Raw genomic sequence first — 17,214 nt, forward strand, 5'->3', positions numbered from 1 at the left:
TCACATTTCTCTTTTGTTCTGAATCATATCATGCTGATTAAAAAAAAAAATCCAAGTAAAACTTATTTATACGTTTAAAATAAATTCATTCATTTATAAAACCGATTTTGTTTTCGGTTGGTGAAAATGTGTCAAATATACATTGTGGCCCTTGTACCAAAAAGTTTGGAGACCCCTGAATTAAACAAACCCTCAAAGTAGTAAAGGGATTCTAAACGTAAGGAAATAGGGCTACATGGAGAGCTTTTCTGGCAATCCTACAGAGGGCTTCTTTCACCTCTCTGTTTCTCAGACTGTATATAAGAGGATTGACCATGGGGGTTAAGACAGTATAAAACAGAGAAAAGGTTTCCTGAAGCTCCTTCAGAGTTTGGTTTTTGGGAACTACGTAGACAATGATCAGAGACCCAAAGAAAAGAGTCACTACAATGAGATGGGAGGAGCAGGTGGAAAAGGCCTTCTGCCTCATGGCTTTGGACTGGATTCGAAGAATATTTATGATAATACACACATATGAGATCAGGGTAAGTAAAAAAGGGAATGTGGTATCCATGGAGGCCAAGATGAAAGTTACAAGTTCCACCAAGTGTGTGCTGCTACAAGAAAGCTTAAGCACTGGACCGAGATCACAAAAGAAATGCTCGATTTCATTGGGGCCACAGAATGACAGCTGCAAAACAAAAGATGTTATTATTGTGTTAGTTAGCAGACCTCTCATCCATGAGCCAATAATTAGCCAAAAAGAGACCTTGCCGTTCATGAGAGATGTGTAGCGCAGTGGTTTGCATATGGCTAAATAGCGATTGTATGACATCACAGCCAGGAGGTAGCACTCTGTCGATGCAAGGGAACCAAAGAAATACCGTATTTTTCGCTCCATAAGACGCACCTGACCATAAGACGCACCTAGTTTTTAGAGGAGAAAAACAAGGAAAAAAATATTCTGAACCAAATAGTGTAATAAAATATTTAATAAACTATAACAGAATAACATTTGAACCATGTAAAGTGAACAGCAGTCAACAGTGGCATTAAGAACCATTATCACTGTCATTAACAAATGGAGAGACTTAAAGGTTTGAGCACTCTAGTTTTCTGGAAACCCCAAGAACTCATCATCGCTAGAGTCAGAATTTATGAAGCTCACAAAAGTAGGTGCACACAAATAGGGGATCACATTATCTTTCTGCTACAATGATGTTCTGCCAAATTCCAATCCACTGGGCCTCGTGCCCGCTTAAGGCTGATCAGTCCCCCTTGTGCAATTCACCAGTGCAGCAAGCAAAAATGAGTCCAGTTCCAGTCCACAGATGCCAAGTAAATCAGTCCCATCATTCAGAGTTACCAAATCAGAGTCCAGAGCCAATAAGCCAAATTACAGTCCAAGGTCAGGTTCCAGGTAGGTCAGTTAAATCCATCAGGGTATCCAAGTCCAGTCACAATCCACAGTCAGATTCCAAATTCAATAAACCCAGTCAGTCTCCTCCCCTACCTCCAACCTGCACTCCTTCAAAACCCACAAACTCTTTCTGCCTCTGGTACTCCTTATATCCCTGAGGGCCCTATTGCCTTCCAGTGGCTGCAGCTGTGCAGCACTCTCTGCTGGATGCCCAGGCCTTACCCTTAAAGGGGCCACTGCTGACACCACATCTACCTCCTCACCAGATCTTCCTGGATTCCAATATAAGGGGGGGGGAGCAGATCTCTATACAGACCAGTGCAAAAACAGGGGAAAGGTGTGGGGGAGGTAAGATCTTTGTATAGGCATCACAGCAAGACCAGTGCAAAACCCCTTGCACACAGAACCAACAGATGGAAGGGGGGGGGTGCAGATCTCCATACACGCCAGTGCAAAAGCAGGGGAAAAGTGTGGGGCAGGTAAGATCTCTGTATAGGCATCACAGCAAGACCAGTGCAGAACCCCTTGCACACAGAACCAACAGAAGGAAGTGGGGGGGGGTGTGCAGATCTCCATACACAGCAGTGCAAAAGCAGGGGAAAAGCGTGGGGCAGGTAAGATCTCTGTATAAGCATCACAGCAAGACCAGTGCAGAACCCCTTGCACACAGAACCAACAGATGGAAGGGGGGGGGGTGTGCAGATCTCCATACATACCAGTGCAAAAGCAGGGGAAAAGCGTGGGGCAGGTAAGATCTCTGTATAGACATCACAGCAAGACCATTGCAAAACCCCTTGCACACAGAACCAACAGATGGAAGTGGGGGGGGGGCCAGCAGATCTCCATACATAGCAGTGCAAAAGCAGGGGAAAAGTGTGGGGCAGGCAAGATCTCTGTATAGGCATCACAGCAAGACCATTGCAAAACCCCTTGCACACAGAACCAACAGATGGAAGTGAGGGGGGGGGGTGCAGATCTCCATACATACCAGTGCAAAAGCAGGGGAAAAGCGTGGGGCAGGTAAGATCTCTGTATAGGCATCACAGCAAGACCATTGCAAAACCCCTTGCACACAGAACCAACAGATGGAAGTGGGGGGGGGGGGGCCAGCAGATCTCCATACATAGCAGTGCAAAAGCAGGGGAAAAGTGTGGGGCAGGTAAGATCTCTGTATAGGCATCACAGCAAGGCCATTGCAAAACCCCTTGCACACAGAACCAACAGATGGAAGTGGGGGGGGGGTGCAGATCTCCATACATAGCAGTGCAAAAGCAGGGGAAAAGTGTGGGGCAGGTAAGATCTCTGTATAGACATCACAGCAAGACCATTGCAAAACCCCTTGCACACAGAACCAACAGATGGAAGTGGAGGGGGGCCAGCAGATCTCCATACATAGCAGTGCAAAAGCAGGGGAAAAGTGTGGGGCAGGTAAGATCTCTGTATAGGCATCACAGCAAGGCCATTGCAAAACCCCTTGCACACAGAACCAACAGATGGAAGTGGAGGGGGGCCAGCAGATCTCCATACATAGCAGTGCAAAAGCAGGGGAAAAGTGTGGGGCAGGTAAGATCTCTGTATAGGCATCACAGCAAGACCATTGCAAAACCCCTTGCACACAGAACCAACAGATGGAAGTGGAGGGGGGCCAGCAGATCTCCATACATAGCAGTGCAAAAGCAGGGGAAAAGTGTGGGGCAGGTAAGATCTCTGTATAGGCATCACAGCAAGACCATTGCAAAACCCCTTGCACACAGAACCAACAGATGGAAGGGGGGGTGTGCAGATCTCCATACATACCAGTGCAAAAGCAGGGGGAAAGTGTGGGGCAGGCAAGATCTCTGTATAGACATCACAGCAAGACCATTGCAAAACCCCTTGCACACAGAACCAACAGATGGAAGGGGGGGGGGTGTGCAGATCTCCATACATACCAGTGCAAAAGCAGGGGAAAAGCGTGGGGCAGGTAAGATCTCTGTATAGACATCACAGCAAGACCATTGCAAAACCCCTTGCACACAGAACCAACAGATGGAAGTGGAGGGGGGCCAGCAGATCTCCATACATACCAGTGCAAAAGCAGGGGAAAGGTAAGTCAGCCCCAGTAGAGCCAATGGGGCTCACTCCCAGGGATGAGTGGACGGGAGAAAAGCCTGCCAGCGCCTCCTCTCCCAGGGAGGAGCCCGTCTCAGTCCCTGGGCTCCCTGGACTCACTCCCTAGGCTCGCTCCCTGGGCTCACAAGCCTGCCAGGGGCTCACTCCTAGGGATGCGTGGACAGGAGAGAAGCCCGTGATTGACTCATTTCGCCTGGAGATGGACTGGTAGCTCGAGGATCGACATAATGAGCACCCCTGCCTGCCATCCCACCCACGCTTTCCTGGGAGTGAGCCCCAGTGACTCTAAGACTTACTTCTGAGTAGACACGCAGGCTTGCTCAGCAAGACTGCCACCCCACCCACGCTTTCCTGGGAAGCGGAGCCGAGCAGAGGGGGCGGGGCCAGGGGCGGAGTTTTTTTTTTTTTTCAGTATTCGCTCCATAAGACGCACACACTTTTTCCCCCACTTTTTGGGGGGGAAAAAGTGCGTCTTATAGAGCGAAAAATACGGTAATATTGGACAACACAACCACTGACAGAAATGGTTCTATTCCCAGTCAGAAAACTGAACAGCATCCTGGGCAAGATGGTTGATGTGTAGCAGATCTCCAAGCAGGACAGATTCCCCAGGAAGAAGTACATGGGGGTGTGGAGATGCAGGTCGGCCACAACTAGCACAAGGATGAGGAGATTCCCAGCCATGGTAATGAGGTAGATGGATAGGAAGGCCAGGAAGAGAAGAGCCTGCAGTTCTGGGTGGTCACTGAATCCAAGAAGGATGAAGTTTGTGATGTTAGCTGGACTTGTTCTGTTTTGTATTTCCTGTACGAAATAAAAGGATTGTATGAAACAGAACCTCTATTTGTTTCACACACACACACACACACAGACACACACACACAGACACACACACACACACACACACAACATAAAGTGGAATAATAATTGTATCAAAAGAAAATCAGTCCTGACAAAGTACCACTGAAATCAATAAGACAATTTAGTTTAGACTAATTTAAGTTCCATGGAGATTAGCCAGGATTTGCTACTTTTGAACACATCCCATTAGGCACACACCATATGTGAGAGCAGATGCAAAGTGTGTGTAGCCTGATGTTCTGCGACTGCTGCACAAAGAGATTTGTCACCCATCTGCAGCACATTTATGCTTCTATTTGAGCAATACCATGTCAACCAAGGCAGCTGCTGTACAGACATACCCGTATGTTGGAAATCCATTTGGGGAATAAATTCTACTGCCTCCTTTAATTGATGCTACAGCAGAGTTCTGCCCACCCAGAACACCATTATATTATTCAACGAGGCAAGAGTATTATGATGATATGCTTGACCGGTTCATTATGGTTTGGAATATCTTTACTCCATCAGTTAACCATACATTACTGTTGAGCCAGTTTGGACAATACATTATCCCATCTGACTGGTTCCATGTGTTTAATTACATGGATTCTTATAGCACATAAGATGCCCTCTTATGGGAGACCTCTTATGGAAGGTCTGCTGCACATTCAGCAGCAGACCTCCTATAGGAAGAATGGGGCAAAAGCCCCAGGCACAGAGCTCATGTTTCTCCAGGACCACTTGGGAAGCCCTAATGAGGCTCCTGATGTGTTTGGCTTCTCCCGTCACTCCTGGAGTTGTGCGAGGCTCCATGGCGATCCGGGTGAGTGGGGGAGCAGCTTCACATAGGGTGGTGGCTTCACATGGGAGGGTTGACTTCATGGCACTTTGCTCCAGGGTGCCTTGAGGGGAGGTTCACCACTGTGTATATTCCCCTGCTTTTCTTCTAAATCTCCCTACTTGTATCAGAGGAGACAGTTATCCAAACTGCTCCCCTACATGCACTGCTTAAACATGCTTTCAAAGTAATTGCAGTAATTCTAAAGATGAAGGAGCTGGCTGAAGTTTGGTCTGAAATGATTAAAAAACCATCCAATGTTTATTCCCCCAAAAATCAGGAAGGAAACTGGATTGTTCACTGTTTTGATCAGTCTGCATGCAAAATGGCCAGTTTAAGGTGTGCTGCCTGATCTGTGTTTTCTCCAAGCAGGAAGAAAGGGGAAGGAGAACGATTTCTGGATTCTTGTCTTTGAGAGAGCTATTGCCATTGAAGTAACCTTCCCAAAGACAACTCCCAGCGGGGAACACATAACACCACTATTTTGCACTATCTATCCCAGTTACCAATTTGCTTTTCAGTTCAAAACCTCTTGGCCTTTGAAGTCCTCAACCATTTGGGACCAAATGATCTGAAGGACCTCATTCTCCCATGTCAGCCTGCCTAGCCCCTGAGATCTGTGCCAGAGGCCTGACTCTCTCCTCCATCATTGAGAGAGATCTGGTTGATAGGCACAAGAGATGGGTCCTTTTCAATGGTAGCTCTGTTGTTGTGGAACTCACTTCCCAGGGAGACTTGTACAGCTTCCACAATTTCCGTATTTAGGAAGAAACAAAAAACATTTCTATTTGGCAATGTCTTCTTGACTTCATAGATGTTTTAACACCCATTGTTTTGTTTTACGTCTACTGTTTGAGTGTTCATAAGTTTTATTTTAATATGTGTTCATGGTTATTGTTCTTGTCCATATCTTTTGTAAACCACTTTGATCTCTCTTGGAAAAGTGGTCTACCATTTGAGAACATACAGCTGCAGTCCTAAACACACTTTCCTGGGAGTCAGCATCATTGGAAAAAAAACATATTGGAACTTTTTTTTTTTAGTAAATATGCAAAGCATTGGGTTGCAGATATACCATCCTTCTATTCCCCCCATCTCCCAGTTCAAAATGACTGGTTTGTCTGCTTTGTGAATCCAGTGGAGGAAAGAAACCTGAAGTGAAGAAACAGACAGGGAAAAATGTTACTCTTTCATTGACATAAGAACATAAGAACATAAGAACAGCCCCACTGGATCAGGCCATAGGCCCATCTAGTCCAGCTTCCTGTATCTCACAGCGGCCCACCAAATGCCCCAGGGAGCACACCAGATAACAAGAGACCTCATCCTGGTGCTCTCCCCTACATCTGGCATTCTGACTTAACCCATTCCTAAAATCAGGAGGTTGCGCATACACATCATGGCTTGTACCCCATAATGGATTTTTCCTCCAGAAACTCGTCCAATCCCCTTTTAAAGGCGTCTAGGCTAGACGCCAGCACCACATCCTGTGGCAAGGAGTTCCACAGACCGACCACGCGCTGAGTAAAGAAATATTTTCTTTTGTCTGTCCTAACCCGCCCAACACTCAATTTTAGTGGATGTCCCCTGGTTCTGGTATTATGTGAGAGTGTAAAGAGCATCTCCCAATCCACTCTGTCCATCCCCTGCATAATTTTGTATGTCTCAATCATGTCCCCCCTCAAGCGTCTCTTTTCTAGGCTGAAGAGGCCCAAACGCCGTAGCCTTTCCTCATAAGGAAGGTGCCCCAGCCCCGTAATCATCTTAGTCGCTCTCTTTTGCACCTTTTCCATTTCCACTATGTCTTTTTTGAGATGCGGCGACCAGAACTGGACACAATACTCCAGGTGTGGCCTTACCATCGATTTGTACAACGGCATTATAATACTAACCGTTTTGTTCTCAATACCCTTCCTAATGATCCCAAGCATAGAATTGGCCTTCTTCACTGCCACCGCACATTGGGTCGACACTTTCATCGACCTGTCCACCACCACCCCAAGATCTCTCTCCTGATCTGTCACAGACAGCTCAGAACCCATCAGCCTATATGTGAAGTTTTGATTTTTTGCCCCAATGTGCATGACTTTACACTTACTGACATTGAAGCGCATCTGCCATTTTGCTGCCCATTCTGCCAGTCTGGAGAGATCCTTCTGGAGCTCCACACAATCACTTCTGGTCTTTACCACTCGGAAAAGTTTGGTGTCGTCTGCAAACTTAGCCACTTCACTGCTCAACCCTGTCTCCAGGTCATTTATGAAGAGGTCGAAAAGCACCGGTCCCAGGACAGATCCTTGGGGCACACCGCTTTTCACCTCTCTCCATTGTGAAAATTGCCCATTGACACCCACTCTCTGCTTCCTGGCCTCCAACCAGTTCTCAATCCACGAGAGGACCTGTCCTCTAATTCCCTGACTGTGGAGTTTTTTCAGTAGCCTTTGGTGAGGGACCGTGTCAAACGCCTTCTGAAAGTCCAGATATATAATGTCCACGGGTTCTCCTGCATCCACATGCCTGTTGACCTTTTCAAAGAATTCTATAAGGTTTGTGAGGCAAGACTTACCCTTACAGAAGCCATGCTGACTCTCCCTCAGCAAGGCCTGTTCTTCTATGTGTTTTGAGATCCTATCTTTGATGAGGCATTCCACCATCTTACCCGGTATGGATGTTAGGCTGACCGGCCTTCTTTAGTAAGAAGACCCAAGTCTTCTTACTAAAGGAAGATCTATTATATTAGTGAAATAAATCTTGCAAGTTTCTTAGCTCGCTTTAGGGAGACTTTACAATGTTATGATCAACAGCTATAGTTTTTATACTGGACTGAGGCCCCAGTGATTTCCCTCAGTGGAGATCTTCACGCACAAGCTGGAAAAGCACTTGCTGTAGTTGCTCTAGAACAGTGGTTCTCAAACTGTGTGTCGAGACCCACTAGATAGGTCATGAACCAATTTCAGGTGGGGCCTCATGAATGGGAACCTCGGTTGGGTTCCCATTCATTTCAATGTGTATTTTATTTTTAATATATTAGACGTTGCTACCATGGTATGTGACTGCATCTGGGGAAATGTTACAGCTCTGTACTTTTAATAGGCTACTCTGTATATGCTTTTAACAATATAGTAAATGGGACTTACTCCTGGTTAAGTGTGGGTAGGATTGCAGCCTAGGATTGTGAAAAAAGTTTCTGCTTGACATCATGACATCATGACTTCCGGTGGGTCATGACAGATTCTTATTCTAAAAAGTGGGTCCCAGTGCTAAAAGTTTGAGAACCACTGCTCTAGAAGGATTTCCTGCTACAGTAAGGGATTTGGACTAGGTGACATTGTGGGCCAGCTCTATGAAATATGAGAACTTTATATAAGGCTTTAATAGGCAAAACATTTGTGATGCCCATCCTGGACTTTGGCTTCATCGATTACAACAGTCGTTTTCAAACTTTTTCAACTGGCAGCTCCCTTTTCCTACTGGGCCATTGGCTGTGGTTCCCCAATACAATCCTTTTCATTGTATATGGTGATAGGTTTTTCAAGAGGATGCAGCTGCTCCTTGGGCTGGTATCTTTGGCTCCCTCGGGAGCCCCAGCTCACAGTTTGGGAACCACTGTATTACAGGCATATAGAGAGCAAACACAAATGAAACAAATTAAGGGTCCAATCCTATCCAACTTTCCAGCACTGATGCAGCTGGGCCTGTGGGGCATTAGGTGCATCCTTCGGTGAGGGGAGCTGTCATTGAGGCCTCCTCATGGTAAGGGCACATTCATTCCCTTACCTCAGGGTTGCTTTGAGGCCACATCAGCCCTGGAAAGTTGGATAGGCTTGGACCCTAAAACTGCTTCTTTAAATTTGGGAGGGCTGAAGAATTTTCTCTCTCTCATTCAAATCTGCTTGGTCTCATTGCTTCGACACTTTCTTTTGTCCCCATTTTCTTTCTCCTTTTCTCATCCTCAGACACAAAGAACCTCTTAACGGAAATTGATCTTGGCATTAATAGTAGGAAATAACTTCAGATTTTCAACAGCGATTTAGGTCTCTGTCATCTCATTGACATTGCCTTGTGAATTAATAACCTGGATTCTGTTTCTATATCTGCTTGTTTTTCCTCCATTTATCATTCTGACTGTTTATCTTTTACAATGTTTTTGACATGGCAGCCAGAAATAAAACACCTGTTTGATCAGTCACTTCTCAGAAGCTCATCTAATAAGATGACTTACCTTCCCATTCTTCCTCAGTGTTGTTCTTGACAGTGAGAAGGCAAGGTTGTGACTGCGCAGAGGGGATTGATCCATTCCTCTTATGGCTTGGGTTTCAAGGCTTTGTCTTACATATGGGTGGCAGGAGAGACCCAGTGGGAGAAATTAAAATATCTCCCTGAATAACAGAGCCATTGCCATAGGAGAGCCTCCCATTCCAGGTACCGCTCTAGGGTTTCACCAAGTCCCTTCCCTCGGGGTTTAGCTTTCATTTAAGGGGAAAAAATAGCCTGAAGCCCTTTGATTTATGGAAATGCAAGGAAAACTACCTTATATTCCAGATTCCTTCCTGAAATGTTCTGCTTCGATTAAAAGGAAAGTGCTGACCTGCTGCTGCTATTGTGCATGGGAGTGTTCTTTGCCCAGGCCTGCCATCTTGCAAAGCCTGACAGTGGCATCACTGGGGGTGGGGGCAAGCCACACTGGATGACCCTCCCGGGCTGTGGTGCTGACAACACTAGTGGCTGGAATTGTGGAAATCTTTTTGGAAATTATGAATAATACCATAAGATCTAGCTCCCATAATCACACACAAGTGCACCCGAGCCCATATGGAGATGCTACAGTATCTTCAGAATGAAGTGTGCACACATCAAGGCTACCCCCACCTGCTCCCCCTTTAAAGGAATTTCAGTTTTCCTTCGGGCTGGGCTTCCAACTGGCTGCTTAAGAGCCCAATCCTATCCATGTCTACTCAGATGTAAGTCTCACTATAATCAATAAGGCTCACTCGCAGGTATGTTGGATAGGACTGTAGACTAAGCCAGACTTCTCTAGTGATAATATCAAGCAGATTGATCAATAAGTCTGCACCTACGCATAAAATGTAGCTTCGTTAGATAATTCATGTACACAGCAGCCAGGAGGGAGTGAAAGAGAGTTTGGTTTTTGTTTTTTTCCTTTCTTCCTTCAGCAAAAACCAATACATTTAAGTGCCGGGAGGCATCATCAGACCTCCAAAGATCTGCATGCTCCCCTCTTTCCCCCTTGGTCCCAAATAGCTTGGATGTTTCCAGAACAAAAGCCTCCCTCATCCCTGCTGCTCCAAAGAATGGAAGGAGAGGTGAGTGCAGCAGCAGAAGGAAAAAGAGAGCACAAAGAAGCCCCAACAGTCATGCCTGCTTCCTTCTTGTGGGGGCAGCCCCTTCCCACCCCTGGCATGGGAAATATAGGCACAAAACCACACTGGAAGGAGGGGAGAGACTGCAGTGTGCAGTAAGAGAAATGCCCCTCTTGAGACAGCCTGCCCTGCATCAGAAGGCCCTCTACCACCCCATACCCCCAAATTTCCCAGACAATCAGAGCACCCCATGCACCAAGGTTGAAAAGTGAGGCTTATAAATTCATTCGGGCACTTCAAGGGGAGCTGTAGGAAAGTTTGCCTCTTAATTCCTCTCCCCACCGGCAACCCACAGCCCTCCTTCCCGCCTCGTGTTTGCACCCAGATGTGAAGGAAAAACAAGCTCCTCCAGTTCTGGAGAAAAAGAGCGCTCAGTTCACTTTCTTGTTTGTTAGCCTGCTTGAAACTGGAAGTGAGGAGAGGGCAAGAGACCTCAGCTGCAAGTCTTGGCTTGAGGAAGAGGTGCTTGCTCTAGAGGTGTTGCTGCAGAGACAAATAGCCCTCTAATGATCTCTGCATTGTCCTCTGGCTTCTCTCGGTGCTGCTCGACTTGCCTGAACTGCCCTGACTGAGTGACCTCACAGATAAGGCGAGGAGATGATAGAAGCTTGATTTATTGGCAGAAATTTCTCACCCTATAGGTGAGTATCTACAGTATTTTATGTTGCGTTCCACTGTTATAGTCATTCCTCAATGTGTGTGACGTGTCTTGCAACGATGCACAGAGCAACTTTTTGATATCCGTCATTCACGGAGGAATATCTGCCTCCAACAATCACAACATAGCCTTTAGCGAGACTTTGCTTCCACTTCAGGAAGAAACTTCCCGTTTCGGAGGAAGAATTGTGGGTACCTTTATTGACCCTGAAGTTGCCTGATCATCCTGCCTCTGATGTATCTCTCATTGCTTCAACATTAAACTTCTGTGCTCCATGTCTGTATTATATTATTAATTTTATCCATGAGTAGCTGAATATGAGATGTAACTGTTGCTTCTGACATGATTTCTACACCCCACCATGCACATTTCAAATGAGCCCAGATTAAGTGAAAAAAAATGCTGCTTTGTGCTTCAACTATGAAAACTGTATAAATGCAAATAGGGAAAAACATGCAAAACATCTATATACAATTACAATCGTATATAATTACTTCTCTCTGTTATCAGATTCTTGGAGTTGAGATCTGCTCTTAGAACAATAATGTAGCATTTGGGGAGAAAAATGCAGGCCAGGAGGCCAGTGTTGGAGGCCAAGATGGCAAAGACCTCCACTGCCATTACATATTTCCCCTTGGTGCGGAGGTAAGCAGGAATGAAGGAGATCCACACACTGCAAAAGACCAACATGCTGATGGTGATCAGTTTGGCTTCATTGAAAGTGTCAGGTGGTTTTCTAGCAAAGAAAGCCACAGAGAAGCTGGTGATGGCCAGAATACCAACATAGCCCAGTACACAGTAAAATTTCAACTCTTCATTACGTTCCACAATGATTTGCCTAGAATGGGACCGCATGTCAGTGTCTGGAAATGGAGGAGAGGTTGATAGCCACACAATGCAATTCCCCACTTGAATGAGAGAGCAGGAAAGAACAATGGAGTTGGCCATTTTTTTCCCCAGCCATTTCCTCATGTTGCTTCCTGGCTGTGTGGTTATAAAGGCCAAGACCACTGTGATGGTTTTGGACAGCACAGAAGGAATAGCTAGAGAGAAAAGAATGCCAAAAACAGATTGTCGAAGAAGGCAGGACACTTTGCCAGGTTTGCCAATGAAGAGCAGGGAAGAAAGGTAGCAAAGCAGGATGGAGCCAAGAAGAACACAAATGAGACTCTGGTTGTTGGCTTTGACAATGGGGGTATCCCAGTTCTTTAGAAAGATGAGTATCACCAAACCTGTGATCACAGACAAGGAAAAAGTCACAGAAACCAAAAAGAATTCCCAAGGGATCTGTGTAACTAAGGAAGATGATGGTCTTGGGGATACACTGATGTTGGTTCTTGTTTGGATATTGATCTTCTGGACATTTGATACAATGAACTGCATCTAAAAAAGCCAAACACAGAGTCAACGTGTGTCTTCTCCATAGCATGCACCCCCACCAACAGAGTAGAAATGGTGAGTAACTTTGCCTGCCTTCACTTCCCCACTATGTAGCTGATAAACTCATTCTCTGCAGCCTCACAGTTCTTTCCTACCTAGCTTCATGTCCTTTTCATATCTCAGCTCCAATTCTGTTGCACAGCATCTTGGGAAGAACATAGAAGCTAGGAGTACTATTACAGATGGGGCCTCGGTATCCGCAGGGGATCTGCTCTCTGAGCCCCCACCCCATGCATGATGAAATTCATAGATAACAGCTGTTAGCGCCAATCAGGCGCTAGCAGCCAATTGCCCCCTCCCCGCCTCATGCACTGAGGCTGAGGTTTGAGCCGCGATTGGTTCTCGCGGCTGGGGAGGCGGGACCAGAGCTCTGGTGCGGAGCGCACGCTCCATCCAGGCTCAGTGCATTCCCGAGCGGCAATGAGGACGGTCACGTCCTCAGTGGGAGTGCCTGAGCCTGCCTCTCTCCTCCTCCCGTGAGCTGGGCTGTTGGTGCCGAGGGCGAGGAGCAGCAGAGGGGCAGCAGAGGGCAGCGTTCTTGCGCCCCCCCAGCGAGCGGCTGTGTGGGCTTGGAGGTGCTTGGCGCAGCGTGGCAGCGGAGAGCAGTGGGCGGTGGACCTGCGAGGGAGGCGCCAGCGCAGCGAGCGACCGGGCAGCTGAGGAGTCGCTTCAGAGGGGGGCCAGCTCTTCGCCTGTGGGGCTTGCCTGTGGCGCCTGCCGGCTTCTGAGGGCTTGGGGAGCCCAGGATTGCACCTCCTTCCCTTTGTGCTGGCTAGCACTGTATCCTACTGTAAATATTAGCACACGGGGGGGGGGCATTTTCACCGGGTTTCACACCATGGGGAAGAAGAGTCAAAAGCAGGGGGGAAAGCCCCCAAGTGACCTGCACCCCTCCTCCTTCCCCTCCCACCTCCTCATCTGAAGGGGAGGATGAGTTTGATGAGCTTCGAGCTGTGCTTGCCCATTTTGATGCTCAGGAAAAGGAAAAGGCCCTGAGGAGGGCGGGGAAGGGTGATGGTGGTGGGGTCTTGGGTGTGGTTACCCCGCTGCGTAGATCAACTCGGAAAGGGCGTGGTGCCAGACTGAGTGAGATTTTATCTTCCAGGAGGCGTGTGCAGGAGCCAGGTGGGGCAAGCGGCTCAGAGCCTCCCGCCCTGGTTGCCCAGATGCCAGAGGTAGAGATTACGGGTGCCTCGCAGGCTGTTCCCAGTGGTGGGCAGCTGGCTGTAGGTCCTTCAGATGAGGCAGTGCAGGATGTGGGCAACAATGTCAGCACTGTCTGGGATGAAAGGGAGGGCTTTGCTTTCCCTTCAGCGGCCCTTGCTTCACAATGGTTTCCTTGGTTTCAGTGGGGGACTGCTAACCCTTATTACCCGTGGGGTCCTTACCAACAAGGGGCGCTGGGTGGAGGGGCGCAGGCCCCAGCAGCTGCTGCTGGGGTCAGCGCCCCCTCACCTTCAGCCTGGGTGCCTGGTGCGCAGGGCATGCCGGGCTTGCCCCTATGGGCCAATTGATGGGTCCTTTGGCTGCCCCTGGGATGCAGATGGGGGGCTGCTTTGATGCAGGTGAGCACCCCCAGGTGTCTTATGGGGACATTGCTCTTCCTCTCGGGGGGGCATTTGGCTCTGTCTGTTAAAGAGAAAATCTGGCGAGGTGAGTATGTGGATGTATTCAGCCTTTTACAGATGGAGCCTGAGCCCGTGCCAAAGGTAGGGGAACCAGTTAGGGATTAGGAGTCCATTTGGAGGCGTAAAATAGACAAGAACTGGGCCAATTGGCTAAATGGATATGTCATCTATGCCTCGGTCTTACTCCAGATGTATCCCAATCATGCCCAGGCTCTGTTCAAATACTTGGACATAGTACACAGGGCTTTCGGGGACTACACGGGTAGTGCTTGGGTGGCATATGACCACCATTTTCACATACACGCATCACACGATCCTGCGCTGGACTGGCGCGTCCCACAATGGGAATTGTGGACGCGGCTAGTCCTGCCATCCAGGCCGGCATGGGGTGACCGCTCCGATAGTGGGCATCATATCGCCAGGAATAAGGCTGAACCCAGCAAGGCACCTAGCGGTGCTCAGTGGGTTCAGAACCCACGAACCTGCTTCGAATATAATGCGTCAGGAAAGTGCGGAAGAAACAACTGCACTTTCTTGCACGCCTGTGGCTTGTGCGGAGCAAAGCATCCCGTGTCCTCGTGCCCAAAATTGGGTGGGCCAAGACAGGCCCCTGGGCGGCAGGCAGGCCGAGGCCACGGGGGCGGGGCGCCCCCCTTCAATCCTTCAGATGGAAAGGGGGCCAACACCGATTAAGTTGCCACAGCTGTGTTCTTGGTTAAGAGTTTATCAGGACAGAGTCGCTGCTGGTCGTTTGGTGAAGGGGTTTTCAAAGGGTTTTCAAATTCCGGCGGTGCAGCCCATTGCGCCTGTGCTAGCCGAGAATTTGCGTTCCGTTAAAGGGTTAGAGCACGTTGTTAGAAAGAAGATTTGTAAGGAGTTGGACCTGGGCAGGGTGGTTGGTCCTTTTTCAACCCCGCCTATTCCCAACCTGCACATCTCCCCTCTCAGGGTAGTTCCCAAAAAGGCCCCGGGGGAATTTCGATTGATCCATCACCTGTCTTTCCCGGAGGGTTCATCCGTGAACGATGGCATCCCTGGCGAACTGTGTTCGGTCAGGTACACCTCTCTGGACCAGGCTGTGGGGAGGTTGCGGTCATGTGGCGTGGGGGCTTTGATGGCAAAGGCAGACATTGAGTCAGCGTTTCGCCTGTTGCCTGTCCACCCGGATGATTTTTGCCACCTGGGGTTTTGCTTCAAGGGTGCCTACTACGTTGATAGGGCTTTGCCGATGGGTTGTGCGATATCCTGTGCCCATTTCGAATGTTTCAGTACCTTTCTGGAGTGGGCGGTCCAATTTCGGACTGGTCACGTGACCACCGCGCATTATTTTGATGACTTTTTATTTATGGAACCGGCAGGTACTGGAACATGCGAACTGTTGCTTGCGTCATTTGTGACGCTGTGTGAGCAACTGGTTGTTCCCCTGGCACATGACAAGACCAAGGGCCCTGTAGCCAGGTTGATCTACCTCGGCATAGAGTTGGACACCGTTAATCAGTGTAGTAGGCTCCCAGAGGCAAAGCTGGTCAAGCTGTCGGGCTTGCTTTGGCAGGCTTTTGCAGCCAAAAAACTGACCCTCAGGGAGTTGCAGGTGCTCGTGGGGCACCTCAACTTCACTTGCTGGGTGCTGGCTCCAGGTAGGGCCTTCCTGAGGCGTATGTGTGAAGCAATGGCAGGGTTACGTAGGCCATCTCACCGCGTGCGGGTCTCGCAGTCCCTTCGGGAAGACATAGCAGTATGGCTCGCTTTCCTCGACCAGTTTAATGGGGTGTCTTTTTGGAGGTCAGGATATTTGGTTGAGGCCAAGCTCCAGGTGCAATCTGATGCGGCCGGGGGCCATGGGTTCGGGATTTATTTTAGGGGCAGATGGTGCGCTGCCCACTGGCCTGGTGAATGGGTGCAGGACGGCATCACTCGGGACCTCATGTTCCTTGAGTTTTTTCCCATCTTAGTTGCAGTGCATGTGTGGGCCAAGGAGTTTGCTGATTCTTCTGTCCGCTTCTGGTGTGACAACCAGGCGGTGGTCAGAATTATTAACAGTCAGACTTCTAAGTCACCTAGGATCATGCGCTTGGTGAGAGCATTTGTTCTCCAGTGCCTATCAATTAATGTCCTTTTTTCAGCTAGGCACGTGCCCGGTGTGCGGAACAGCATTGCCGATGCTCTCTCTCGTTTTCAGGGGGAGCGTTTTCGGCAGCTGGCACCGGAGGCGTGGCCGGACCCAGACCCAATGCCCCTATGACTGTGGAGCCTTGGTTCAGAACCACCCAGGACATGATCTGGGCTTCTCTAGCGACAGCCACCAGGGTTAGTTATGCCAGGAAGATTCAAGAGTTTTTGGTTTTCCGTGAGCAGCAGCGTCTTGAGGACGGGTGGTCTCTGCCGGTGGATCACCTGATGAGGTTCTTCATCACCCTCAGGGATAGGGACCTGTCAGCACGTTCGATCGCTGTCTATTTAGCCGCCTTCTCGTTTCAGGCTAGGGCTTTGGGTTGGGTTGATAGCACTTCTGATTTTCAGATCAGGAGAATGTTGGAAGGGTTGAGAAGGAGTTGCCCCAGACCCCTTGATGTCCATCAACCAGTCACTCCTGGTATGTTGCAGGCCCTTTGTGCCGATTTTGAATTGCTCTGTACGTCTCGTTTGAATTGCTCTGTACATCTCGATTGAATTGCTCTGTACGTCTCGTTACAGGTGTTGCAGGCGCTGTTGTTTAGGGCTTGTTGCCTGGTTTTATTTTTTGGGGCTTTTCGTCCCAGTGAGGTTTTGTCCATTTCCAAGTTTAAGCCTGGGGATAGAGCCCTGCAGTTGGGTGATTGTGTGTTGGGAGCTAATCATGTTTCTTTATTTTTAAGGCATTCTAAGACAGATCAACGAGGTAAAGGACAGTGGGTCCATTTGAAGAGGGCAGCTAC

The 17,214-nt window shown here is 48.5% G+C and overlaps 1 protein-coding gene across 1 annotated transcript; it reads right to left on the reverse strand.

Moving 5' to 3' along the window:
* Positions 1-211: 211 nt before the first annotated feature.
* Positions 212-14,157, reverse strand: LOC136652374 (olfactory receptor 10A7-like). Its single transcript, XM_066629311.1, has 5 exons — positions 14,060-14,157; positions 12,975-13,289; positions 11,856-11,967; positions 4,009-4,315; positions 212-864 (listed from the first exon to the last, which is right to left on the reverse strand). Exons 1-5 carry the CDS (start codon positions 14,155-14,157, stop codon positions 212-214), a joined length of 1,485 nt encoding a protein of 494 aa, XP_066485408.1.
* Between the last annotated feature and the right edge of the window lie 3,057 nt (positions 14,158-17,214).

This window comes from Tiliqua scincoides, chromosome 5 (assembly GCF_035046505.1).
Source record: "Tiliqua scincoides isolate rTilSci1 chromosome 5, rTilSci1.hap2, whole genome shotgun sequence".
Taxonomy (NCBI): domain Eukaryota; kingdom Metazoa; phylum Chordata; class Lepidosauria; order Squamata; family Scincidae; genus Tiliqua; species Tiliqua scincoides.